The sequence below is a fragment of the Macaca thibetana genome, chromosome 14 (genome assembly GCF_024542745.1).
Source record: "Macaca thibetana thibetana isolate TM-01 chromosome 14, ASM2454274v1, whole genome shotgun sequence".
NCBI lineage: Eukaryota > Metazoa > Chordata > Mammalia > Primates > Cercopithecidae > Macaca > Macaca thibetana.
This window is the reverse complement of record NC_065591.1, coordinates 77561717-77589129: the sequence shown is the minus strand read 5'-3', so window position 1 is coordinate 77589129 and position 27413 is coordinate 77561717. Positions and strand designations below refer to the sequence as shown.

The 27413-nt window shown below is 38.1% G+C and overlaps 1 protein-coding gene across 19 annotated transcripts in view; it reads left to right on the top strand.

The window, feature by feature from the left end:
- SYTL2 (synaptotagmin like 2) overlaps positions 1–27413 on the top strand; it is a 161740-nt gene that overhangs the window by 119866 nt on the left and 14461 nt on the right. For 4 of the 19 annotated variants that reach the window (XM_050755776.1, XM_050755778.1, XM_050755777.1 and 1 more), the window contains 9 exons: positions 5–119; positions 1883–2686; positions 8279–8350; positions 15052–15153; positions 17174–17227; positions 18485–18532; positions 21525–21619; positions 24779–24898; positions 26752–26921. In XM_050755776.1, coding sequence (XP_050611733.1) covers positions 5–119; positions 1883–2686; positions 8279–8350; positions 15052–15153; positions 17174–17227; positions 18485–18532; positions 21525–21619; positions 24779–24898; positions 26752–26921 — 1580 coding nt within the window. The other 15 variants (XM_050755779.1, XM_050755782.1, XM_050755786.1 and 12 more) reach the window with 15 other exon arrangements.

Sequence of the window (27413 nt, the reverse complement as noted above, 5' to 3'; positions counted from 1 at the left end):
CCAGCAGAGGAAGAATCCATTTAATAGCTCCAAGTTGCCAGAAGGTCACTCGTCACAACAAACTAAAAATGAACAGTCAAAAAATGGAAGAACTGGTTTCTTTCAGACTTCAAAAGAGGGTAAATATTTTTATGAACTTGATATTTTTATCTTTGTTATCTGTGGACAAAGGGAAATTCTCAGAGTTCCTTTCACTCAAATAACTTCCAAGAGAAAGTGAAAAGTCCTGATAGTTTTCTTATTTTACTATGCTTGTTGGTTTCCTTCCTGAGGGAGAGGAAGCAGAAATTTTAGAAACTGATAGCTCACACATTCCAGTCTCAGAACTGTGACTTGTTATGTGACCTCCATCGTGTCTTGGATACCCTCATCAGTAAATTGGGAGATTTTTTGACCCAAGACATTCAGTCTTCCACTTAACAGTATTTATTGGATGCCTACTGTGTGCCCACAAAGTTCTTTTAAAAGGGCTTGCCTCAAGAAGAAAAAGCCTGTTGACAATGTTATGATCCTCTAATCTGTAATTCTCAAACCAGCAGCCCACCAGCGTTTGATCATGTTTGTGGCTTAATTGATGTAAGTCAGCCTGCTATGGAATATTATCATTTTTGCATACCGTTAAGAGGAAATGCTAAACATTTCAAGTCTCCTCAAAAGCAACTTGAAGAAGATTCCACAAGCATTAAAGAGTGGTTAGGGGTAGAGAATTAACGAACAGTGGAGCTGGGGTTTTCAACTAGCATGTTTGAATATTAATATACTTTCCATTGGGCACGTTTTGTATTACATAAAATATTTTATAGAAAAAAAATCACTGGAACATGTTAGATGTTTATTTTTAACTTTTTTTTTTTTTTTTTTGGCAATGGAGTCCCACTCTGTTGCCCAGGCTGGAGTGCAGTGGTGCAATCTCCGCTCACTGCAACCTCTGCCTCCCGGGTTCAAGGGCTTCTTGTGCCTCAGCCTCCTGAGTAGCTGGGACTATAGGCTTGCACTATCATGCCTGCCTAATTTTTGTATTTTTAGTAGAGATGGGGTTTCACCCTTTTGGCCAGGCTGGTCTCAAACTCCTGGACTCAAGTGATCCACCCATCTTGGCTTCCCAATGTGCTGGGATTACAGGTGTGAGCCACTGTGCTTGGCCTGTTTTTAACTTTTTGACAAAAATAAATTTTGTTTTAGGTAATGGGGTTTTATTTTTATTTTAATTGAATTTCCTTTTCTTTTCTGATTTCTGCAGGTGAATTTAAGTGACTTCTATGTTTTTCTTTAAGCCTCTTTGGAGAAATTTTCTTTTCATTCCTAAAAAAACTTTCTGTATTGGGTGTAAAATATCACAAACTGTATAAAGCACAGTAATCTTAAATGTACAGTGCAATGAAGTTTATACATGATTTTTCGAATAGACATTATTTTTTAGAGCAGTTTTAGGTTCACAATATTGAGCAAAAGATACAGACATTTTCCATATACACCCTCTCCCTACACAGGCATAACCTCCCTCATTATCAACATTCCCCATGAGAATGGTGCATTTGTTACAACTGATGAACCACACTGAGACATCACTATTACCCAAAGCACATCATTTACATCGGCGTTCACTCTTAGCGTTGTACATTCTGTGGGTTTTGACAAATGTGTAATAGTGTGTGGCCACCATTGTAGTATCATAGAGTAGTTTCAGTGCCTTAAAAGTCCTCTGTGCTCCAATACATGAATTTTTAAAGGCTTTTCACATTAGGCCTCTACTTATGCTACCTACTTTACTGTTTTTAATATTTTAATAGTTTTACTAAGTATAGGTTAAGTTTATGACAGGTATTTTAAATTATGTATTACTCTCCATATGATATATCACTTACTGTGTTTTAATTTTCAGATGAATTGTCAGAGTCAAAAGAAAAGTCAGCTGTCACAGATACTTCAATCCAAAAGTTAGAGAAATCAAAGCAGACTGTGCCAGGCCTTTCAAATGGGTCCCAAATCAAGGCTCCAATCCCCAAAGCCAGGAAGATGATCTACAAACCAACTGATTTAAACAAAGATGATAACCAGTCTTTTCCTAGACAAAGGACAGACTCCCTGAAAGCGAGAGCGGCTCCGAGAGGAATCCTCAAGCGCAACTCAAGTTCCAGTAGCACAGACTCAGAAACCCTTCGTTATAATCACAGCTTTGAACCCAAAAGCAAAATTGTGTCACCTGGCCTAACCATCCATGAGAGAATTTCTGAGAAGGAGCATTCTTTAGAAGACAGCTCTTCCCCAAACTCCCTGGAGCCATTAAAGCATGTGAGATTCTCTGCAGTGAAGGATGAGCTTCCACAGAGTCCTGGGCTAATCCATGGCCGGGAAGTAGGAGAATTTAGTGTTTTAGAATCTGACAGGTTGAAAAATGGAACAGAAGATGCAGGGGACACAGAAGAGTTTCAGAGTGACCCTAAGCCTTCTCAATACGGAAGGTCTTTGCTTTTTCATCAGTCAGCCTCAAGCCCAAATGTATCAAAAAGTGAAACACATCAGCCAGTGACTTCTGGTTCTCTTCCAATTAATGGGCTCCATTCTCATTCCGAAGTTTCAGCTGCAAGACCACAGTCCATGGAGAATTCACCAACCATCAATGAACACAAAGATAAATCATCAGAATTAACAAGACTTGAATCTGTATTACCCAGAAGCCCTGCTGGTAAGAGAGTTGTCACTACTAGATTATAAAAACTCGGTGGGCTTGGAATGCCCAGGCCAGCTAGTCCTGTAGAAGCCCAATTTAACCTTCTAGGCATTCCATCTACAGTTCAGACAGATGCCACTGGAAATGTTTATGCCTCTTGTTTATTTCTCAATCACCAATAACTAAAAGTAACCAGGATAGCACAGTTTCTGGCCCATTATGCTTTACCCTAATATATATATAACCATATCAATTATTTAAACAAATGACAATGTTTTTAGTTAAATCAAGGTGGAATAGAGTAAGAAAGAATTACTGTCATTAGCTAGTACCTTGGTACAGGGTAAATATATTATTACTCACCTAATGCAAATTTAGTAATTACAATTTTAGCAAACTTTGGTTTCTTTTGTAATCTCAAGAGAACCTTCACTTTCTTAGTGTCAAAGGATGGAAAACTAGACTTTGAGGCCTTACTATGCAAAAGTGTCAGACTTCGGCCTGCTCGGGCCTCCAGCCATTTGTTCTTAGGCTTTAAAAGCTCTGAAGGCACTTTCTCTTTCAGCTGGTATGAGTTGAGAGGCAAAGAGGGTACTGCTTTTCCCTGCTAACTAGCCTTGTCTTGAAGGTCTTACCACTCTCAGGGGATGACTCAAACTACTTTTACACCTATATGATCATGAAGTAATCATAATGTTTTCTGATCATAATTTCTTATGTTTTTTTAGAAAAACAGAAACAATAGAAAAAGCCATGCTGTGTACTCTCTGCCGTCTTTAATAAGCCTGCATCCGACCCTATGATAGTTTCTTTATAGTCAGGATAATTCACAATAGCAACAATCAAATTTGTTTTTTTTTTAAGTTTTTTAAAAATATACTTTAAGTTCTGGGATACATGTGAAGAACGTGCAGGTTTGTTACAAGGTATACACGTGCCATGGTGGTTTGCTGCACCCATCAACCTATCACCTACATTAGGTATTTCTCCTAATGCAGTCCCTCCCCTACCCCCCCACATCCCAACAGGCCCTGGTGTGTGATGTTTCCCTCCTTGTGTCCGTGTGTTCTCATTGTTGAACTCCCACTTATGAGTGAGAACATGTGGTGTTTGGTTTTCTGATCTTGTGATAGTTTGCTGAGAATGATGGTTTCCAGCTTCATCCATGTCCCTGCAAAGGACATGAACTCATCCTTTTTTGTGGCGGCATAGTATTCCATGCTGTATATGTACCACATTTTCTTTTTCCAGTCTAACATTGATAGACATTTGGGTTGGTTCCAAGTCTCTACTATTGTGAACAGTGCTGCAGTAAACAAACATGTGCATGTGTCTTTATAGGTGAATGGTTTATAAGACTTTAGGTATATACCTAGTAATGGGATTGCTTGGTCAAATGGTATTTCTGGTTCTAGATCCTTGAGGAATCACCACACTGTCTTCCACAATGGTTGAACTAATTTACACTCCCACCAACAATGTAAAAGCGTTCCTATTTCTCCACATCCTCTCCAGCATCGGTTGTTTTCTGACTTTTTAATGATTGCCATTCTAACTGGCGTGAGATGGTATCTTATTGTGGTTTTGATTTGCATTTCTGTAATGATCAGTGATAATGAGCTTTTTATCATCTTTGTTGGCCACATAAATGTCTTCTTTTGAGAAGTGTCTGTTCATATCCTTCGCCTACTTTTCGATGGGGTTGTTTTTTTTCTTGTAAATTTGTTTAAGTTCCTTGTAGATTCTGATATTAGCCCTTTGTCATATGGATAGATTGCAAAAATTTTCTGCCATTCTGTAGGTTGCCTGTTCACTCTGATGATAGTTTCTTTTGCTGTGCAGAAGCGCTTTAATTTAATTAGATCCTGTTTGTCAGTTTTGACTTTTGTTGCCATTGCTTTTGGTGTTTTAGTCATGTATTCTTTGCCTATGCCTATATCCTAAGTGGTACTGCCTAGGTTTTCTTCTAGGGTTTTTATGGTTTTAGGCCTTATGTTTAAGTCTTTAATCCATCTTGAGTTAATTTTTGTATAAGGTGTAAGGAAGGGATCCAGTTTCAGTTTTCTGCATATGGCTAGCCAGTTTTCCCAACACCATTTATTAAATAGGGAATCCTTTCCCCCATTGCTTGTTTTTGTCAGGTTTGTCAAAGGTCAGATGGTTGCAGATGTGTGGCATTATTTCTGAGACCTCTTTTCTGTCCCATTGGTCTATATCTCTGTTTTGGTACCAGTACCATGCTGTTTTGGTTATAGTAGCCTTGTAGTATTGTTTGAAGTCAGGTAGCATGATGCCTCCAGCTTTGTTCTTTTTGCTTAGGAATGTGTTGGCTATGCAACCTCTTTTTTGGTTCCATATGAAATTTAAAGTTTTTCCTAATTCTGTGATGAAAGTCAGTGGTAACTTGATGGGGATAGCATTGAATCTATAAATTACTTTGGGCAGTATGGCCATTTTCATGATATTGATTCTTCCTATCCATGGGCATGGAATGTTTTTCCATTTGTTTGTGTCCTCTCTTAATAACTTGAGCAGTGGTTTGTAGTTCTCCTTGAAGAGCTCCTTCACATCCCTTGTAAATTGTATTCTTAAGTATTTTATTCTCTTTGTAGCAATTGTGAATGGGAGTTCACTCACGATTTGGCTCTCTATTATTGGTATATAGGAATGCTTGTGTTTTGTGCACATTGAATTGGTATCCTGAGACTTTGCTGAAGTTGCTTATCAGCTTAAGGAGATTTTGGGCTGAGACAATGAGGTTTTCTAAATATACAATCATGTCATCTGCAAAAAGAGACAATTTGACATCCTCTCTTCCTCTTTGAATACCATTTATTTCTTTCTCTTGCCTGACTGTCCTGGCCAGAACTCCCAATACTATGTTGAATAGGAGTGGTGAGATAGGACATCCTTGTCTTGTGCCGGCTTTCAAAGAGAATGCTTCCAGCTTTTGCCCATTCAGTGTGATATTGGCTATGGGTTTGTCATAAATAGCTTTTATTATTTTGAGATACATTCCACTGATACCTAGTTTATTGGGAGTTTTTAGCAAGAAGTGCTGTTGAATTTTTTCGAAGGCCTTTTCTGCATCTATTGAGATAATCATGTGGTTTTTGTCTTTGGTTCTGTTTATATGCTGGATTACATTTATTGATTTGTGTATGTTGAACCAGCCTTGCATCCCAGAGATGAAGCCCACTTGATCATGGTGGATAAGCTTTTTGATGTGCTGCTGGATTCAGTTTTCCAGTATTTTATTGAGAATTTTTGCATCGATGTTCGTCAGGGATATTGGTCTGAAATTTTCTTTTTTTGTGTTGTTCCTACTAGGTTTTGGTATCAGGTTGATGTTGGCGTCACAAAATGAATTAGGGAGGAGTCCCTCTTTTTCTATTTTTTGGGATAGTTTCGGAAGGAATGGTACCAGTTTCTCTTTATACCTCTGGTAGAATTCGGCTGTGAATCCATCTGGTCCTGGGCTTTTGTTGGTTGGTAGGCTGTTAATTGCTGCTTCTATTTCTGAACTTGTTATTGGTCTATTCAGGGATTCAATGTCTTCCTGGTTTAGTCTTGGGAGGGTGTGCGTGCCCAGGAATTTATCCATTTCTTCTAGATTTTCTAGTTTATTTGCATAGAGGTGTTTATAGTATTCTCTGATGGTGGTTTGTATTTCTGTGGGACCAGTGGTGATATCCCCTTTATCATTTTTTGTTGTGTCTATTTGATTCTTCTCTCTTTTCTTGTTAGTCTGGCTAATGGTCTATCTATTTTGTCGATCTTTTCAAAAAACCTGAACCTGCTCCTGGATTCATTGATTTTTTGAGGGGTTTTTCTTGTCTCTTCAGTTCTGTTCTGATTTTAGTTATTTCTTGTCTTCTGCTAGCTTTTGAATTTGTTTGCTCTTGCTTTTCCAGTTATTCTAATTGTGGTGTTAGGGTGTCGATTTTAGATCTTTCCCGCTTTCTCCTGTGGGCATTTAGTGCTATAAATTTCCCTCTAAACACTGCGTTAGCTGTGTCCCAGAGATTCAGGAATGATGTGTCTTTATTCTCATTGGTTTCAAAGAACTTATTTATTTCTGCCTTCATTTCGTTGTTTACTCATTAGTCATTCAGGAGCAAGTTGTTCAGTCTCCATTTAGTTGTGCTGTTTAGAGTGAGTTTCTTAATCCTGAGTTCTAATTTGATTGCGCTGTGGCCTGAGAGACTATTTGTTATGATTTCCATTCTTTTGCATTTGCTGAGGACTGTTTTACTTCCAATTATGTGGTCAATTTTAGAATAAGTGTGATGTGGTGCTGAGAAGAATGTGTATTCTGTTGATTTGGGGTGGAGAGTTCTGTAGATGTCTATTAGGTCCACTTGGTCCAGAGCTTAGTTCAAATCCTGAATATCCTTGTTAATTTTCTGTATCACAGTGGGGTGTTAAAGTCTCCCACTATTATTGTGTGGGAGTCTAAGTCTCTTTGTAGGTCTCTAAGAACTTGCTTTATGAATCTGGGTGCTCCTGTATTGGATGCATATATATTTAGGATAGTTAGCACTCCTTGTTGCGTTGATTCCTTTACCATTATGTAATGCCCTTCTTTGTCTTTTTGATCTTTGTTGGTTTGAAAACACAGTTCTTAAACTCCAGTATGCAAAACAGTCACTAGAATAGCTGTTAGTAAAGATTACTGTGCCCAATCTCCAGAAATTCTTCTCATTCAATACATCAGGAATAAGGCCCAGGAATGGAAATATCCTCATTGTCCCATTTAAATATTGTGGATAAAATTCCTTGTTTAGTCTTATTTAAAAGTTCTTTTTCTAACTCCTGAAATCACTTAAGTCTGTGTTTCTCAAACCTGAATTTAGGCCTCCTCCAGGGTTTATGATACGTGCCAGGGGATGGGTGAAGTCATAAAATCAGCATGGCGTATCTTCCTGGAGTGTTAGTTTTATACAAAGATTTAAGAGTAAGAGAAAATTAACATTTAAAATGTAACATGGAACTGAGTGTGGTGGCTCACGACTGTAATCCCAGCACTTTGGGAGGCTGAGGTGGGCGGATCACGAGGTCAGGAGTTCGAGACCAACTTGGCCAATATGGTGAAACCCTGTCTCTACTAAAAATACAAAAATTAGCTGGGACTGGTGGTGCGTGTCGGTAATCCCAGTTATTTGGGAGGCTGAGGCAGAAGAATCGCTTGAACGTGGGAGGAGGAGGTTGCAGTGAGCCGAGATCCTGCCACTGCAGTCTGGCCTAGGCAGCAGAGTAAGACTCCATCTCAAAAAATAATAATAAAATAAAATGTAACATGACACAGAATGCAAAATTAACATGTATTTTTAAAATAAACCAGGAACTTCAAATAAATTTTTCAGTTAGGTCCGTACCCTGTACTTCCTGGTTTCTACAATTCCTTTCCTTTACTATCATAGGGCACCTTTGGTAGAATACCTTAATTAGGACAACTTACATTTTTAACCCCTGAAAAATGCTGTTATAAACAGCTAGTGGTATAGAAAGTGCAAATACAAAGTGCTTTTATAAAGATGATGTGAATGATTAACCGTTCTTTAAGCATGCTCTTTTCTTATTTAGAAAAGTATTTCTATGTTGCAGATGAACTGTCTCATTGTGTTGAGCCTGAGCCGTCTCAGGTGCCAGGTGGCAGTTCTAGAGACCATCAGCAAGGTAAGCCCCCTCCTGTCCCGGCTCTAAAAGCTAAGACATCTTCACGTTCTAGTCCATATGCCACTGAGATACAGAAGTCAACTGATGATTCCATATTTAAAGTTCTAGACTGGTTTAACCGAAGTTCTTATTCAGATGACAATAAGTCATTCCTCCAACATCCCCGAGGAATAGAGTCCAAAGAAAAAACAGACTCAAAATCACAGGTTGCTATTGACTTGGTGACAGATGACACTACTTTAAAAGAAAATGGCTTGAAGAACCTATCATCCAGCAAAATTGAATCGAAGCCTGTGAGATCTGATTCAACATTCCAAGTAGAGGGAGATATGCTGGTTTCTGAAAGTTGCCAAGATGCTAATGTGAACATCAAATCCAAATTCATGAATTTGTCCCAACAAGGTGCCCCAAAGGAAGGCCCATGTATATTGCCATTTGAAAGCTATGGCACCCCAAGTCAAAGGAGCAAAAATATGGACTATAGCCAAGATTCAAAAAGCATAGGAAAAGGGAACGGGGTATCTCCTCCAAAAAGGAACTATTCCTACAATATTCTCAAGGAATCTGATGCAGAAAACCAAGTTCCATGCAACACTAATAATATTGGCAACTTGGGTGAAGAAGAACCCAAGTTTCATGCTCATGAAGAAAATAGAGGACACTCAGAAGTGAATTTTGACTCTTCAACAATTGTCAAAGAACCAGGTTTGAAAGATAACATGAAAGCAGAGAGAAAGAGCAAAGGAGGAAATACCTATATCCTGAAAGCTTCCTTAGAGCCAGAGAATATTAAGTCAACACCTGGGATTGCCAACAACGGCTCTCCTTGGAAGAAGCCTGAGGTCCATTTCCAGCAAGAAGCTGATGAGGTTCCCAAGAACCAAGTGCAGAGAGAGAAATACAAAAGAGTGAGTGACAGAATATCCTTTTGGGAAGGAGAGAAAGCTGCTGCTAAGATAACTCATAAAGAACCCACATCTTCATGTAGCCAGGAACAACCTTCTGCTAAAGCATATCAGCCTGTGCAGAAGTCACAGGGTGTATCATCTATGGACAGTTTATCTACAGACCAGAGTGAATATAATCAGGTCATTCCCAAACGAGTGATCCTAGATGAGGATGATCAAGCATCCCAGCTCTCCAATTCTTATTCCTCAAATAAATCTAAAGAGACCAAGCCACAAATATCAGATCCATCCAGAAACTATCTTTCAGCTGAGGAGTCAGATAAAGTGTCTCTGTTTCAGAATAAGAAAAATGAGCCTATAAAAAGATCACCAATGGCAGACAGTTTGCCTTCTAGAAGAAACCTTACTTTACCAGCACTGCAACGTCCCTCAAATGTTGGGAGTGAACGACATGTTCCTTTGGAGAAAGACAGACCTCTAGTTTGTGAATCAAATGCCAACTTTAAAGTTATGTCCCTAAAAGAAAGAATGGATGAACCCAATGTGGAACAGGTCTATAATCCCTCTCAGTTTGAGAATTTGAGAAAGTTTTGGGACTTAGAAACTAATTTAAACAGTAAGAATAATGACAAGAATATTACCACAGCAAGCCAAAAAAATTCTGCACCTTTTAATAGGCAGAAACACAAGGAATTAAGTGACATTAAATTATCAGGTAAAAATACTCATGAAGCAGAGGTGCTTCTAAGCCCAAAAAAAGTTATGGGAAGAGAGGAAATGGAGAAATTAAATTCAAAGGGCATACTCCAGGTGCTACCAGATGAAACCACATTTCCTTTGAGTCTGCTTAGAAAGTATACTCATCAGTTGCGAGGAAATGAGTCATCAAAGGAAAACATGGAAAAGAATATGGAAGGGATTGTTACTCCAGTGTTTAAGGAAGAAAAGGATTACTCAGACCAAGAGATTCAAGAATCCATAGTAAAAACCAATGTTTTGTCTAAAGACTACAAAGACACTTTTAATGACAGCTTGCAGAAACTGCTTTCAGAAGCCTCAACACCAGCAATTCAACCCTCTGGTGGAAAAGTTCATGGAAAACAAGTGCTTGAGCCAAGTGTTTCTGAAAATAGGACATGGCGTCAAAAAACAGATTTTGCTGATACTGAGGAAGAAGTCAAAGGACCTGAGAAGATCATTAATGAGCATGTTGACAAAACAGTAGTTCCTCCAAAGGTTAAACGGAACTCTTTGACTGCTAGTCTAGACAAACTCCTGAAGGAAGCAACTGGAACTTCACCCTCTCCCTTGCAAACCAAGTTGGCGCCCGTTATCACTGGAACCAACTCTAAGCCGGAAGAAGGAAGATTTTTTGGAAAAGGGATAGAACAGAGTCACAATACTTCAGCTGATAAGAGAGAAATACTAGCTCCTTTTCCAGAGAGAGATGAAACTTTTGGAAATACAGCTCTCCCCAAGAAAGCTGAAAGTGGTGAGTGCCAGCTAAACACAGAGAATTTGATTCAGATGGCTGCAGAAGATTCTTATCCATTGGATCCACCTTCCCAGCTTTCCAGAAAGGGTTCTTTTGGGGATGTGGCCAACCCTCCCCACGATATGCTTTTTCCCCAAGATGCTCATCTTGTTCCCCAGGCTAGGGCACACCCTTCTCAAACGGAAATTTCAGAGACTGTAGAGAAAGTCGTTCTTCCACCCAGACCTGTGTTGAATGATGTAAATGCTGCATTACAGAAGCTGCATAGAGAAGTATGGTTAAGTTATCCAGCTGGAAGGGAAGTACGTCCTGGAGAAGTGAACCCAGAATTTCCTGAAGCAGTACAGGCATTAGGTAGCCCCCTAAATCCACCAGGAGTGATATCACCATGGGCTATGATGGACACCATAGTTCCAGACAGGAAGGATTTTTATTCCTCCAATGTAGTTCCTGATAAAACTCATGAACTTGGATCTTATTTAGCTGCCCAAATGTTTCTATCAGACCAGACACTTAGCTCATTTGGTTCCACTGTTGCTCAATATGGCAAAGGCCTACCTCAGGAAGTGGAAGAAATTGTGAGGGAAACAATTATTCAACCCAAATCAGAGTTCCTCGAATTCAGTGCTGGCTTAGAAAAACTACTGAAGGAAGCAACTGAAACCTTCCCCTTAAAATATGAAAGCGATACAGGGAATCTTTCTGCATCAAAGTTAATAGGTAGTACAAAGGAGCCCAGGCAAGCCACTTCTGAATTCCATCCTGAGGAATTAAAAGAAACAGTAGAAAAGGCTGAGGCTCCATTAATAACTGAGAGTGCTTTTGATGCTGGTTTTGAGAAACTTCTTAAAGAAATAACTGAAGCTCCTGCTTATCAGTCGCAGGTGTCAGTGAGAGAAGAAATGCACAAGAAGGAGTCCTCACAGTCAGAGCAGACCAGGTTCTTAGGGGCAGTGCCCCATTTTTACGGGGCAGCCTCACAGACCTCTGAAATGAAGGCTAAAAGTAGTGGTTTGGAATCTCAAGTCAACCAATGTAATAAAAAGTTGGGAGGAGACGTACATATGACTGATTTATTGGTAGATTTTTGTGGTTCCAAAAGTGGAGTTGAGATCCCTAGAACCCCACAACTTTATGTGGCTCATGAAATAGGGACCATTAACACTGTAAACCCCCCAGTGGACAGGGACAGTGAAAGTGGGGTTGCAGGGCGACAAGGGACTTTTCAGGAACCTGGCTTTGGAGGGGCTTCTGAAGCAATTAGTGTGTCCAGAAATAGGCAACCCATTCCTCTCCTGATGAACAAAGAAAACTCTACAAAAACAAGTAAAGTTGAATTGATTCTAGCATCGCCATATAAGAAACAAGAGAAAGAGGAAGAAAAAGAAGGTTTCTCTGAGTCCAAGTTTTCAGATGGAAACACCAGTTCTAATGCAGAGAGCTGGAGAAATCCTTCCAGTGAGCATTTAAAAATTTTTAACTCACAATGAGTCTGCTTTATGGAATGCTGATGTAAAGGATGATTTTTTAAAATTGGGATTAATTTGATATTCTTAAATGGTGTTAAATTCTTCTTACCACTTCTGTGTTCCTGAGCCTTTTTTAATTAAAAAAATTATTTATATTTTTTAATCAAAAGCATTACATAAAACAGCTTTCCTATAAGGCTGTTTCAGAGTCTGAGTTGACTTTTCATTAATCTACCTATAGAATTTTTAGGTTTCAAAAAATACTTTTTAAATAACTTTTTGTGTTTAGAAAGTATCTTTACTACATTTAAGCTAGTTTTCCTCCTGGAAATATTTAGAATTTCTTCCTTAATTGGCAATCTTTATAGAAGTCTAGTAAGATTTGTGGCAAGAAAGTGCCACAGATGGACACAAATTTCCCATTTAGGAGCAATATCTTAACCACAGTGGTGGCTAAATACCAGGGACAAAATATAAGGCTGGAACTTTCCTTCCCTCAGATACCTTGTGCTGTGGTGTTTTTGTTACCACTTTCTACCTCTCATTTTCAATTATCTGTACAATCTTCCCTTTCTAGAGTATGACTTTGGCCAGATGACTCACCTGATGCCACCTAAGGGCATTGCCTGGCCAGGTACATTTCTTTTGCTCCAGCCTTGGCTAAGTTGATGATCTGAATCGATCTCCACATTCATCTACATGGATGTGGGGGCACTGGTTTTGGTGGCTAGGCTGTAAAACATAGGGCTTATCTCAGTTTCCTATTTAATCAACCTGTGGACATTTTAGCAGAGAAACCCCAGAGCAAATAGGAATGAGAAGCTACCTGATTAAAATGATGAAATGATAGAGAATGTTTTCTGGCTGGGACATTTTAACCAAAGTTACACAACTGCTGTTGATTGCCTTCCTTGTAGTTTAGTAGAATTTGTCATTTGTTTAGCTCCCTTTAGTTCCAGTGAAAATAGATAAGCTTTACTGAGTCGCTTACTTGGAGGTGTGGATTCTTTTGTAAGTAGCTATAGGGTTTCTTCTTGAACACTGACCAAAGAATCCACCTTTAATCCTATTCAGTCAAGTTGAAGCCCCTCTAACAAATTTTGTTGTTAATAAAAAAAAAGAAATTGAAGTATCAGTCTCTAAAACCAGACATATGCAAGAATAAAGCCAGCATATTAAACTTGTTGAAGTAGGCTCTTACTAAACTTCCCATGAGTTGCTAGCATAAACTGAGCCACAGTAGGAGGAGCGCCTGCAAATTCGCAATTATGTTAGAGACTATCATCTAATGTGTATCCCAGCATAACTGACCGAGTAGTAAAAAGCCTATCTAAAAAAGCAATGTTAAATAGTCACCTAGGCTGGGCACGGTGGCTCACACCTGTAATCCCAGCACTTTGGGAGGCCGAGGCGGGCGGATCATGAGGTCAGGAGATCAAGACCATCTTGGCTAACACAGTGAAACCCCATCTCTACTAAAAAATACAAAAAATTAGCCAGGCGTGGTGGCAGCGGCTGTAGTCCCAGCTACTTGGGAGGCTGAGGCAGGAGAATAGCATGAACCCAGGAGGCGGAGCTTGCAGTGAGCCAAGATCACACCACTGCACTCTAGCCTGGGCTACAGAGTGAGACTTCATCTCAAAAAAGAAAAAAAAAAAAATTACCTAAACAGAGTCCAGAGAAGACATTTTAGAATTACAAGCCAATTAAGAAGTATAAAATGATATAGTCATGATTTTAATTTAGGTTTATATACTCTAACCCAAGTTACTATTTTAAAGCAAACTGCAGTAGGGGTGGGGTGAAAAATGAAGAGAAACCTACTATAAGGGTACTGTAATTTTGGGGAGCAAGCTAACACCTTTGACTTGTGACTGAGCTCTTAACTAAGCCATACCTCAATATGCTCCTTTGGGAAAAATTAAAGGTTCAGTAGTCAAATACTTTTGGAAATGCTGGGCCATTATGCACAGAGAAGGTCTGCAGTAAGGAACATTTCAAATTTGAACAGAGAACATCCAAATCTAATTAGTCTTAGAATCCATTTGCCATGGAACGTACCAGGCAGAACTGGAATGTATTTCAGGTAATTATTGTCTAGAGAAGTGGTTCTTAAATTGATGGATTCCTTTATCAAATCACTCATTGATTCAGCAAATATTTTGAAGTGTTTATTTCCAGCCACTGTTCTAGGCACTGAGAATACAACAGTAATAAATGTCAGTACTTAGGCTTATTCATGATGGAGCCATTCCTTTTATAAAATAATGGCATTAGTAAATGATAGAGGCCTCCCTCCCATGTTATTTCCTAACATTTCATTGGAAATTATACTAGATCATGAAACCCAGAAAGTCTACAACCTTCGATCTGGAGAATATCTGGAGAATATGTGTACCCAATTATACACAGATGTTAAACATCTGAATCCTGCCTTCTACGGTTTTGAATTAATTTTATTAATGCTCCTAGAAGTATTTCATGGTTGTCTTCAAAAGCTAGAATGTTAAATGGGAAGAGTCAATGTCTGGCATAGGACAAATCATATGTCTAAAATAAGAGTAAACAACTGAGAGATCACATTTCTATTAATGTGGTAATCTTGTTTCTATATGGTTTACATTTGCAAATATTTCTTGACCAGTAAATTATTTTTAAGAGCATATTAATAGTGGAGAAATTTTATTTTCTTCTGTGAAATAAGTGCCTCTTAAAGTAGAGAAACTGATAGCATAATGTCTCTTTTCAACCTACCATTTCTTTGTCCATATGTTAGAGGGTTGTTTTTTTTGATATTGTGCAGTGTTCATCGATTTTGTTTTATAACAGGTTCAAAAGAAGAACCCAGTCCTGTTTTGAAAACTTTGGAAAGGAGTGCCGCTAGGAAAATGCCTTCCAAAAGTCTAGAAGACATTTCATCAGATTCATCAAGTGAGAATAAAGTTCGCCTCACTGTTCATGCCCATCTAAGCTTAAAAATGCCTATGTGCTCTCCTGTAGCCTCACTGCATGCTGTTGTGCACTGCAACCCCTAATGGGGGCCATTAACAGATGAAAATAACCTTTCCAAAGTGCGCTGAAGAGGCTCAACCTAAAGTGGCTGGAACTTTGCTTATAAAATAATATATTACATTTGGTTACTAAAACACTAGGTTTCCTTTAATTGAAGAATCCCAGTTTAAGTGTTTCTCAAGTACGCTGAGTTTGAAAGGACTGTGGTAGCTAGTAGGATTAGTGAAAATAGTCATAACTAACATTTATTGAATATAATTTGCCAAAATGTACCTAATAATTTTACATGTATTATCTCATTCAACCAGCACAAGCAACCCTATGAGAGGTGAATGATTGTTATCCAAATTTAAAGATGAGGAAAATGAAGCTCAGAAATGTGAAATGACCTGTTTAGTATTACACAGAAGATCAGGGACTCAAAATTAACAGGCTATTATCAAGAACATTTATGAAGGGACCACGTTATATATGACGGAGTTGGATGTCCATTGAATTTTGCATGATACGGAGTTGAATTAGTCCCTGGCTTCAAGGACTTTCCTTTCTCTTTTATCCCTTCTATTCTGTTCACATTTCTTTTAGATACTGGAACTATAAGCCCAAAACTACTTAACGTGGAAGACTTTAGGTACACTATTCCCCACTGGCAGCTGCTTTAATGGTGAAGGATTTCTTGTGTACTAACAGAAAGCATAATATATCAAGAGAGTTGTGTGCTGGACAAATGGGCTAAAACCATGACTTCTTGGGGTTTTGTTCTTGCTATTTTCAAGCTAAAATCCACCTCTAGGATTGCAGATGGTCATAAGAAAAATTATCAAGTGAAAAGGTAACCACTGCCAAACTCATATGATTGATAATTGGCCATTGTTATGTTTAGAATATTTTTTGTGCATTTGTAATTAAGAATAAAAAGTCAGAATTTAAGAAGGAAAAAAAGAAAAGAAAAAGCCACTCCACCAAACATTTCCTAAAATTCACAGATTCCCAGGGATTTGAAGACTATTCCCAATTTGGAATGTAGTCCTAACTATCCCAAGGATCTTGGAATCTGAGGGTTAGAAGGGATCTTAAAAATCACCCATTTTAACCTCCCCCCCAGTGCAGGAATTCCCTCTAAAGCCTCCTCAACAGGCGGCCAACCCCCATATCCGCCTGAATGCTTCCAGAGAAGGCAAGTCGAATCCTTTGTTGGACAGCCGTGATTGTTCTTCCTTATGTTGGTGATGGGCCCTGAGAAAAAGAAAAAAACAAAAAAACAAAACAAAACAAAACTCAGAACAATTGTCCAATTTAGCAAACCTCTTGCCTGTGAAACATGGGGCTATTTCCATGGTGCAGCTTTAAAGTACTCAGGAATGTATAGGGTTAAAAAAAAAATCACCATCAGCTGACGGGTATTCCTGCACGCTTCCTTCCAAATACCGATACCCACTCTCACACTAGCCTGCCAAGATTCCACTTAGCAGCTGGTCCCCAGTTACATCTCTTCAGTTGACTTCCCAGGCAAACCTCCCAGAGGCATACGCGAATGATGATGCACACACACAAATATTTGTTAATGACCATGGGTTTGGGAAGGTGTTAGTCATGGCTAGCATCATACCCTTTACAGAAGAATAGAGAGGCTGTTGCAGCCCCGTGCTTTCTCCTGCTGCTGGCCGATTGCTTGCTCTGAACTAACCCTCTAACCCTTGGGAGTCTGTGTGCAGCAGTGATGTGAGCTGCATCCGGGCTGAAATGGGAGCTCCCGCTATGGCACTGGCTCAAGTAGCTAATCTAAAGAGAAAGTATTTTGGGGAAGACATCTTGGTTGCACCCCTCATTGCATCTTGACTAATTGCTTCCAACTCCGGGGGCTTCCAGGGACAATCTCATTGTTCTTTTCTCTCCAAGGGTCAGCCATATTAACCATTTGTTAATTTCTTCTGAACAGATCAAGCAAAAGTAGATAATCAGCCAGAAGAATTAGTGCGTAGTGCTGAAGATGGTAAATATCTTTATGTATTTGCATGTCTGTCTGTGTATTAACTTCTGGGGTGCTTTGGGCAGTCTCTGGGACACAGCTGTTGGGTAAATAGAAGAACGTCATTTGCTACTATGTGGTGAATAGTACCTAAGTTACTATAAAACAGTTCTCATTTGGTACATTTAATATAGTTTGTATTCTTAAGGCTTCTGCTGCTGATACTGTCATGAGGATCTCATCAGAGACCCTTGTGAAGCAAGGATTTCTATAAATAGAAAATTGTATTTCTTTGGATATGAGCTGATTTTTGCTACTCTGACTTGCAGAACTCGTTGTAAAGGCAGGAATAGTGGAGTGAATTCCTGGGTTAAGTTATTCTTCTGTTTGATTCTCAAGTCCCAGCATTTAGATCTCTCTGGGCACAACTGGTAAAATCTTAAGTTCAAAGGAAAGAGTCCCAGAACAAGGGTGGGAAATCTTGCCTCTGCTTATATAAATAACTAAATATAGACAGAGGGTGAAGTTGATTCTGAATATAATGGAGCCAGAAGATCTTGAAACTTGTCAATAGATCAGGTATTACTTGGCTTTGTTATAAGATGAATAGTATAATGGTGCCTTGGTTGAGGGAGAGACAGAAATGAGTCTGATTTTTATAGTGAAGAATTTATGCAAATGTATAATTTGTATTTGCATGCTGGATTTTGTTTGTTTGTTGTTAAATTGCCCTCACTATAATCATAAAAATGTGTACTCACTGAACTTTCCCATATAAATGCAGCAACAGAGCTCCTTAAAGGTCATTCTTTACTTTTATGTAATAGTTTTATCTTTCTCTTTTTATATTTACAACCACCTCACTGAAGTTGATGGGGCAGGATTTTTATCTTCATTTTGCTGATAAGAAAAACTCAGAGAAATTAAGTGACTTTTCTAAGATCCTATAGCTAGTCAGTCATTGGGAGGGCAGGAAATAGAATCTCAGCTTCATTACTCCTAGTTCAGTGCTCCTTCCCATTTTCCATGCTGTGGTCTAGTGAATTACAGGAAGGATGCTCCATATCTCCTGTGTTGGATCCCAGATTTTTAGTTGAACAGGAGACCTTAAAGAGGCTAATGAAGAAGAGTCACACTGAGGAATGAATGAAATCAAGATGAAAACCTGTCAGATGTATTCTGCTGTCTCAGTTGTGAAACTGACATTTGAGCTTTACTTTCATGTCTCTCTAATCTTTCTGTTAAAATGGTATTTATTCTCAATGTTGCCCTCCTGAGTAGATGAGAAAGCAGATCAGGAGCCAGATACAAATGAGTGCATACCAAGAAGTGAGTAGCAGGATCTTTCTCACAAATGACTAAACATTCCACTTTACATAGTATTAAATATAGTGAAATAACTAACCCCATTAATAACACAGCATTTATTATTGGCACTAAACTCCTGCAGCTTACAAAACTATTTCATTATGATAAGGGTTTTATTAAAAACATTTTACTATTGTCTGTATGGAAAGAATGATTTGTGGTTCCACTGAGGGAGAGTTGTATATAAATATATATGCATATATGTTATTGCTGATATTATATATTGTGCTTTTGTCAGTCTCTATGCTGTTTGAATCTCTGCTTAAAAGCAAGTTGGCACCTTCTGATTTCATTTGGTTTTTATGTTGCAGTATGATTTTGAGTGTTGGATCTCTTGTGGCCTCTATACAAAACTGTAGATGGAAGTAATTTATAACTTATTTGGACCTATGAAAGGAAGTTAGAGTATGTGCTTCTCTCCATATCCATAAAAGCCAATCTTATTATGCCCAGGGTTTAAACTCTGAGGTGCAAAACTGACTTGAATGGTAAATGTTCTAAGAATAAACCAAGTGAACACATGAATCTAAGAAGTAAATGTATATCTGTGGTGACTAATGCCTGTCTACTAATTAATGTCTACCATCAAGCAAATATAATGTTTGCTTGCTCTTTTATGTTCAATCTTAAGATTACTCTACTTAGCTGTGACTACTATCTTAAGGACAAATACATTTAAAAAGTGCTCACACGGCCTAGTAAAGCATGCAGCAGTGTGTGTGTGTGTGTGTGTGTGTGTGTGTGTGTGTGTGTGTGTGTATGACTTGTTAGCTTCTCGGTTTCACTCTGTTTCATAAACCCTAGGCACTGGGGGTATGAAGATAATGATACACATGTCTACCTTCAGGCCACAATATTTTAAATAATAATTTCCCAACAGTCTTTGGATATGCTAATAGGGCTTAATGAGGAAAGCAGCTAAATGGAGGAGCCATTAGATAGAAAACCAATGTGCTGATGGCTAAAAGTCAGTGACATGTAGTGGGAAACCTGAAACTTTGCTCATGAGGTCCTCCTGCCAGCAGTGAAGGTGCTGAGCTTTGGCACATGACTTGACAAATTCTTAAGAACTGCCTAGGAAAGAAGACAGTTCAGGCTTCATCTCTTGTGAGTATGTGCTCTCTGTCTGACTGCTGCAGAGGAAACAAGCCTTCTGCCCTTAAGGGGTGTTAGGTAAAGGGGCTTTTCCAGTTACTTTTGAACTAGGACATACTTAAGTCTGAGCATCTTATTTATCTTGCTATGTTTTGTTCAAAATTTAATCTGAGGAGTAAAAGCAAAACATACATAGACATATATGCCTAAATATCTGTATCTTTATGCATGATCTCCTAATTGGCTTAGTTTATTGGCAAGGCAAATAGACTAATCCTGTGCTGAATTCTGGGTAAATTAATTTGTCCCTTTTTAGTGATATTTTCCAAAATGACTGTTAGTGCCTTTTCACTGGTAAAGAGTATATTCTTACCACAAAAATCAAATACATGATCCAAACACAAATGCCGAAAGCCCAGGAATCTAAAATTGATTACATTTGAGTAGTGGATATAATTGAATTTGACCTTCATAGCATCATCCAGCAATATACTTTGAAAATAGTAGGGTGCAATGTTATAACAAAACATTTTTTGCATTCTCATTGGACCATATTGTGGGACCTAATCTTACACTGCTACCAGTATAACTCTCCCTAATACACACACACTATTGTTTAATGGGAAGTGATTAAAGTAGGTGTCATTTTAGTGAGACACCATAAATACATTTTGATGTGCATTGATCTATGGGAGCCTAAGGATAGGTGAAAATTGTTATGTGAGCAAGGATATCTTTAGTATGTGTAGCTAAATTTTCAGTTTTTCCTTCATTAGATTTCTTTAAAGATGAATTTAACTGATGTTTAAGGATGAATTTGAGTCTTTTGTGTTATGTATAGAAATATAATTTGATTTTTATCTATTTTCTTAATATCTCTTTTAATGATGAAGTCAATGTATTTGTTTCATTCAAAATATAATTGAAGATTCTTTATCATATGATATTTATTTGATTAGAAAATACTTATATAGAGCTTACTCTGTGGTAGGCACTAACTGCCTTGGAAAATATTAACTTAATCATTATAAGAACTATGATTCATCATAAGAAAAGCTTAGATGTTGTGATTCTTAGACAAAGAAGAAAATAGTTTTCTAACTAGGTATATGCAAATCAGGATTGTAATTTATCCTCTTCTTGTACCTTCTACACATATACTTTCTATATCAGAAAGAAGACATATGCTACATTTTCTTATTAAATTCTTAGAGTACCCTAACTTTAACCATTCTAACCTGGCCTTGGGATATTGAAAATTCTGAATCAACGAGGTATCTAAATAAGTTATATTTTCAAAAAATAATGTTTATTTTATAATTCTGAGTGAAAAACACTATCAGAAAAGTAATCCTCATGCTCACTAAACACACCTACTCTAAGACACTCAACAACCAGAACACTTTTATTATTGAGTTGTGTACAAAAATCTTGATTGAAGATGTCCAGATGAAATAGTTTTTCAGCCTGCAGTGTGTTAGTAATATCTCTCAAGGAGATGAACCAATCAAATACAGACCTTGTGGTCTGAAGCTCTGATGTGAAAAAGTAAGTTAAACCAATTCACAGTGACAGTATATTTTAATTCAAGTTCAGCTCCAGTTCAATAAAAACTAGTGTTTTTTAAATTAACTTTGTTTTGTATTTGGTTCAACTCCTTGCTAGTTTTCTCTATGTATAATTTATAAAAATTGCATGTTGCTTATCTCATGATGCTATGCATGCGAACTACTGTGCCTTTAACTTTTTTACAAAAACATGTTTGTTCATAGCTTAAATGAAAGTATGTTTTCAATTAATGTGTAATGTTTTTTGACAATTGTAAGAATAATTTTGAAATGGAAATGCTGCTGTTTAGTTTCCACAGTGCCTACACCACCTGATAATCCATTTTCTCACCCTGACAAACTCAAAAGGATGAGCAAGTCTGTTCCAGCATTTCTCCAAGATGAGGCAAGTTTGTCTTTTGTACCGTCAGAAAAATGGAGACAGAGGGTTGGAATTGCTATGCCAACGTTGATGTGTTTGTATTCCACTGTGGCAGAGACCAAAGAGGTCAGAAGGACTGACCCTTGCCTTTCAAGTCAATAGAAGTAGGGTTGTTGATCCTGGAACAGGGAAAGGCGCATCTCATTTGACTCAAACAGTAACTCCTTTTGGTTAGTGAAGTCAAATTGCATAGATTTGGGAATGTGATTTTGTTTCAAAGCAAGTACAAAATAAGAAATCCAGGAAGGTATATGAACTGATTATCCCTCTGTAGTTTGGAGTAGACTTGATTTGTGAAAACTTAATTTAGGCAGTATGACTGGCTTGAAAGTGTTTGTTAATAAAGTAACAATGACACAGCAAGCTTTAAGGAGTATTTATTGGGTGCCAGGCACTTTACATGTATCATTTAATCCTTCAACAACCCTAAGAGGTAGGCACCATCATTATCCCCACACATTACAGGTGAGGAAACTGAGACTAAGGGAGATTAACCTCACTCAGCTAGAAGGGGGTTCAACCAGGCCTGGAGCACAGATCCAACTTGCGTGCTGTTAACGACTATACTATATACTATATGTTCTTAAGAAAGCGCATGACTATAATTTACTATTCATTGAGTACCTAGTATGTGCCAGGTACCTATTCATCTAACTCTTACTAACTATATGTGGTAAGGACTATTTTCTTCATTTTACAAATGAAGAAAGAGCCCCAGAGAGGTTAAACAACTTTCCCCAAATCCAATTGCTACTGAAGAGTAGATCTAGGACTTTAACTCAGGTCCTTTGACTTAATTAAGATTCCATGTTCTTGCAGTCAGGTAGTTAGGAGCCTGAGCTTTGGAGCCAGATATCCCCAGTCCTAGTTATGATACTAATTTTCTGTGTGATCATGGACACATTCAGTACCTTCCCTGAGTCTGGTTTTCTTGTACCTACCACATGAGGTTGTGGGGTATCAGTAGGATAATGCAGGGAAAACACATAGCACAGTGCCTGGCATATAACGAGTACCTGGCAAATGTTAGCTGCTACTGTTCGTAGTTTTGGTCTGATTTCTAACGGTGAAATAAAAGGCTTCCTTATCAAGTATTCTCTTAGTAGATGGAATGTTGAGGAAAGCTCTGGGCAACACATAAATTATATTCTGTCACTGGCCTGGGCATCCTTTTGTCCATTCTTGGGCCTTTGATGAACTGTATCTGCCAATATTCAGCTCTTGCCTGTGGTTAAGAGCACATGTTACAGTTTCCTTTGGAAAGAATCACTCATTCTTTGAAAGTAATTCATTAGCTAGAAGCCAGCAGTAGGCATGCCGTGCAGTTCAACCATATAATAATATGAGGCCGGGCATGGTGGCTCATGCCTGTAATCCTGGCACTTTGGGAGACTGAGACGGGCAGATCACTTGAGGCCCAGGAGTTTGAGACCAGCCTGGCCAACATAGCAAAACCCTGTCTATGCTAAAAATACAAAATATTAGCTGAGTGTCACAGCTCATGTCTATAATCCCAGCTACTCGAGAGAGTAAGGCAGGGGAATTGCTTGAACCCGGGGGGCAGAGGTTGTAGTGAGCCGAGATCGTGCCACTGCACTCCAGCCTAGGTGATAGAGTGAGACTCTAGTTAAAAAAAAAAAAGAGTGTGTGTGTGTATGTGTGTGTGTATGTGTGTGTATGAGGCAAATTATATAAGTTCCTGGTTAATTTTTGTTCTTCCTTCAATTTTAACCTGTTGTCTCATAGCTCCACACAGAAGAGAGTTCAAATCATTTAGGTTTGTGTATCAGAGATGCCAGAATTAAGCTGTGTCATTTTACGTGGGGTATGAGTTGAATCGGGTATTAAGGAAAGTGGAAATGCAATCAGGCCTTGCTCATCTGTTCCCTTTGAGACTTATCATCAGTCACATTTTTTGAGTGCCAGTTACGTGTAAAACACCATTCCAGATCAACAAGGCAGAGTCCTGTTCTTCCAATAATTCACTAATGATCTGATATACTAGGTAGAATGTAGTAGGCGCTAAAATAGAGGGAAATGACTCTCAGCATGTGGGGAGAGAGTGTGACAACAGAGACATTTAAAAGATATGAATTGTTTTAATCCTTGAGAAAGGATTCTTATCCATGTAAAGCATTAATTTTGGTTTTCTTTAACTCCTTTATTAATCTGCATTAGAATTGGCATCCATTATATTGATGCATAATTGCATGGTCCTGGAATATGCTGGCATGAACTAACCACTCCGTAAAGGTGTCCCTTAACCCCTGGTGCCACTGAACTGTTCCATAAGCTCTCTAACCCTAAAAGGAGCTCACTCTGAATCATAAATTTTTAAAGCTACTATTTAATAAACTTTAGATTCAAATATAACAAAATTTGTTACTGTAACTTTTCTTTCTTTTCCCAGGTAAATATTTCCTGGGACATATTTAAAATAAGTACCTGTATCTTCCTTTTTTTAAATGTGTTAAAATCTAATGTGGGTAGAATGTATAATTTAATATACTTCCCTCTAGCAACAAAAAGATAAGCACAATAACACATAGGAATATGTAATGGGAAGTTTAAAAATTTTAAAAATTAAAAAATATATATATGGCTTTGAGTTGAAACAGATCAGACTACCATTTCTTTTTTCCTAGTTTAATAGTGTCTCAAGTAAAAGATTTGATTTTTAGAGAAGTTACAGGCTATGCTAATAACAAGAGGAATTAAATATGATGTTTTGTTTTTAACAGTAAATCTTTTTATTATCTGGGTAAAGTTAATTTCTCATATATACCAATAGAGTTCCCCAGGCAAATAAATATATAATATTAAAAGAGTGGCAAGAAAGCGCGCAATAGTGCTGTCTTCTGTAGCACTTTGGGAGAGACTACTTTGTAGGTGAAAAAAATCACTTTGTTGTTTTGGTAGCTAAGCACTGCCTTCCTCCTTAGGTGAGGTCAGGCAGACCACCCACTCCATCCTGAATCCCATACCCTGGCAATTAGCACTAGCATCCTTTGACCTTGCAGAAATGTCAGTGGGATACCAAAATACCATCTTTGCCTAAACAGAGATTCTGATCTTGACTCATTCTGAATTTAAATATTGTGCATATTATATGCTGTTTTGTAGAGTGATGACAGAGAAACAGATACAGCATCAGAAAGCAGTTACCAGCTCAGCAGACACAAGAAGAGCCCGAGCTCTTTAACCAATCTTAGCAGCTCCTCTGGCATGACGTCCTTGTCTTCTGTATGTAAACAAAGGCTCCATGTTAATATCTCTCCGCATCTCTGAACTTTGCTCTGACATGCTCATGCTCATTGTAAAACAGCCTCCTCCTGTATTTCTCAGGGCACAAGCAGTTTCTCTAATCCATACTTAGCTTCTGGCTAGCTACATCTATTTTTTTTTTTTAGACTAAAGTGGTTCATATTCATCATAAATAAATGTTTGGGGTTTTTTTTTTGTTGTTGATATAAGTACTTCACAAATAAACTTAAATTGCCAAGAAGATGAACCACTAAATTTTTCTGTGCAACACATGGGGTAACTATGGTAAAACCTGCTTGTATCAGATATGCTTCATAGAATTGTACCTCTCTTTTAGTAATCCTGATGAATCAATATGCCAGTTGACATGAAAGAATATGAGAGGTAATTCTTTGCCTTTTAGAAGGCATCTGAGCAGCATTTTAAAAGGAAAGATCCTTAAGTGTAGTTACTCAGATTTGATTTAAGGGAATCTAATTTGACTTTACATAGAACTTCTTGCATAAGGTGAAGTTGTGTGTGCATGTAGTATGTATGTAAAAATATATGTAAATATATCCACATACACTTATCTGAGTATCAGATATGCCTACACATACATATATTTTACCAAGTATGCTAAACAAATGATAAAGTTGTGCTTAAATTCTTGCTAGCCTTGTGTTACTGAAACCTTTTTTAAAAACCTATTTAAATTGAGTTTCTGCTGATAAAAATCGAACATCTGCCTTTGGGAAGGTTTTAAACTCCCTTCATCAATCATCCATTTTCTACCCTTTCTGACCTCTAAAAGCGCATGGCTCAGTAAGCATTTTCCTAGATTCAGTGGATGGTTAACATGGTAAAATTCCTTGTTAGTGCCTTGGAAATTTGATACAGCAGTGTGTCACTGTGATTAGAGTGTCTGGGTTTTCTCACATCTTCTTTCTTTCGGATTTTAAATATTAAGCATGCCTGAAAATGGATGCCTTTGAATGCCACCTAGCATAAAATCACCCTGCTTTGAAATGAGCCAGCATCTAAATAACATTGCATTTCACTTTTCATCTATGTCTTACGGGGAAAATTTTTTAAAAACATTAGTCGGCTGGGCGCTGTGGCTCACGCCTGTAATTGCAACACTTTGGGAGGCCAAGGTGGGCAGATTACTTGAGCTCAGGAGTTCGAGACCAGCCTGGCTAACTTGGTGAAACCCCATCTCTACTAAAAATATATAAAATTTAGTAATACCTTTCAAAAAGGTCATTTTGAAGGATACCTTTTTTTTTTTTTTTTTTTTTTACAACTGCCCTCATAAATTTACAACCTAAAATTGATTTATTCAGTCATCTAGAAAATTGGAGATATGGCTGAGCGCAGTGGCTCACGTCTGTAATCCCAGCACTTTGGGAGGCCGAGGCGGGCGAATTACCTGAGGTCAGGAGTTTGAGACCAGCCTGGCCAACATGGTGAAACCCTGTCTCTACTAAAAAAAATACAAAAATTAGCCGGGCATGGTGGCACACGCCTGTAATCCCAGCTGCTTGGGAGGCTGAGTCAGGAGAATCGCCTGAACCTGGGAGGCAGAGGTTGCAGTGAGCCGAGATGAAGCCACTGCACTCCAGCCAGGGCAACAGAGCAAGACTCTATCTCAAAAACAAAATGAAACAAAAAACTCTAGTCATGTATATCATGTCAGGTTGTCTTTATAGATATGTCTTTATGCTATGTTTAATTAACTGCTTTTATAAGCAAGCTAAAGAAATAATGCCAGTAAGGATTATATCCATGATCCTTGTGCTAGGTTTAAGAACAAGACAGAGACAAACACTATGCATTTCTGATGCTTTCAGGTGAGTGGCAGTGTGATGAGTGTTTATAGTGGAGACTTTGGAAATCTGGAAGTTAAAGGAAATATTCAGTTTGCAATTGAATATGTGGAGTCACTGAAGGAGTTGCATGTTTTTGTGGCCCAGTGTAAGGACTTAGCAGCAGTGGATGTAAAAAAACAGCGTTCAGACCCGTAAGTACATTTTAGAGTCACCTACCTTCTCTTAGTTCTCAAACTGTCAATCTTTATAGGAATTGGAAGGAAATAATCAAAGAGGAGGGAGGGTATGTGTTAAAAGGAACGTTTGAAAAGTTGGCGGAAAATGCTGTTTTATTGTATAAAACATATGTCAAGCATTAAATTATAAAAATCACAGAGAAGCACAAAATGTTTCAACTTGGAAAGGACCTTTGGGGTCATCTTGTTCAGTTCCTTCATTTTACAGATAAGAACGCAAGCACCAGAGAAGACAAGTAACCCATATATGTGAATTCAGATAGAAGCAAAATGAGGAATGAGGACCTGAACCTGTCTCTTTCTTTCACACTCTCAAACGTTTTACAAAATTAGGGACACATGGGACACACTTCATAATGCTCAGTGGTATAAAAATAGTTAAGACCCTAGAATGAGAGAATTTTCATATTTAAATTATATCTTACAGAACTTTAGGGGAAATTGCTA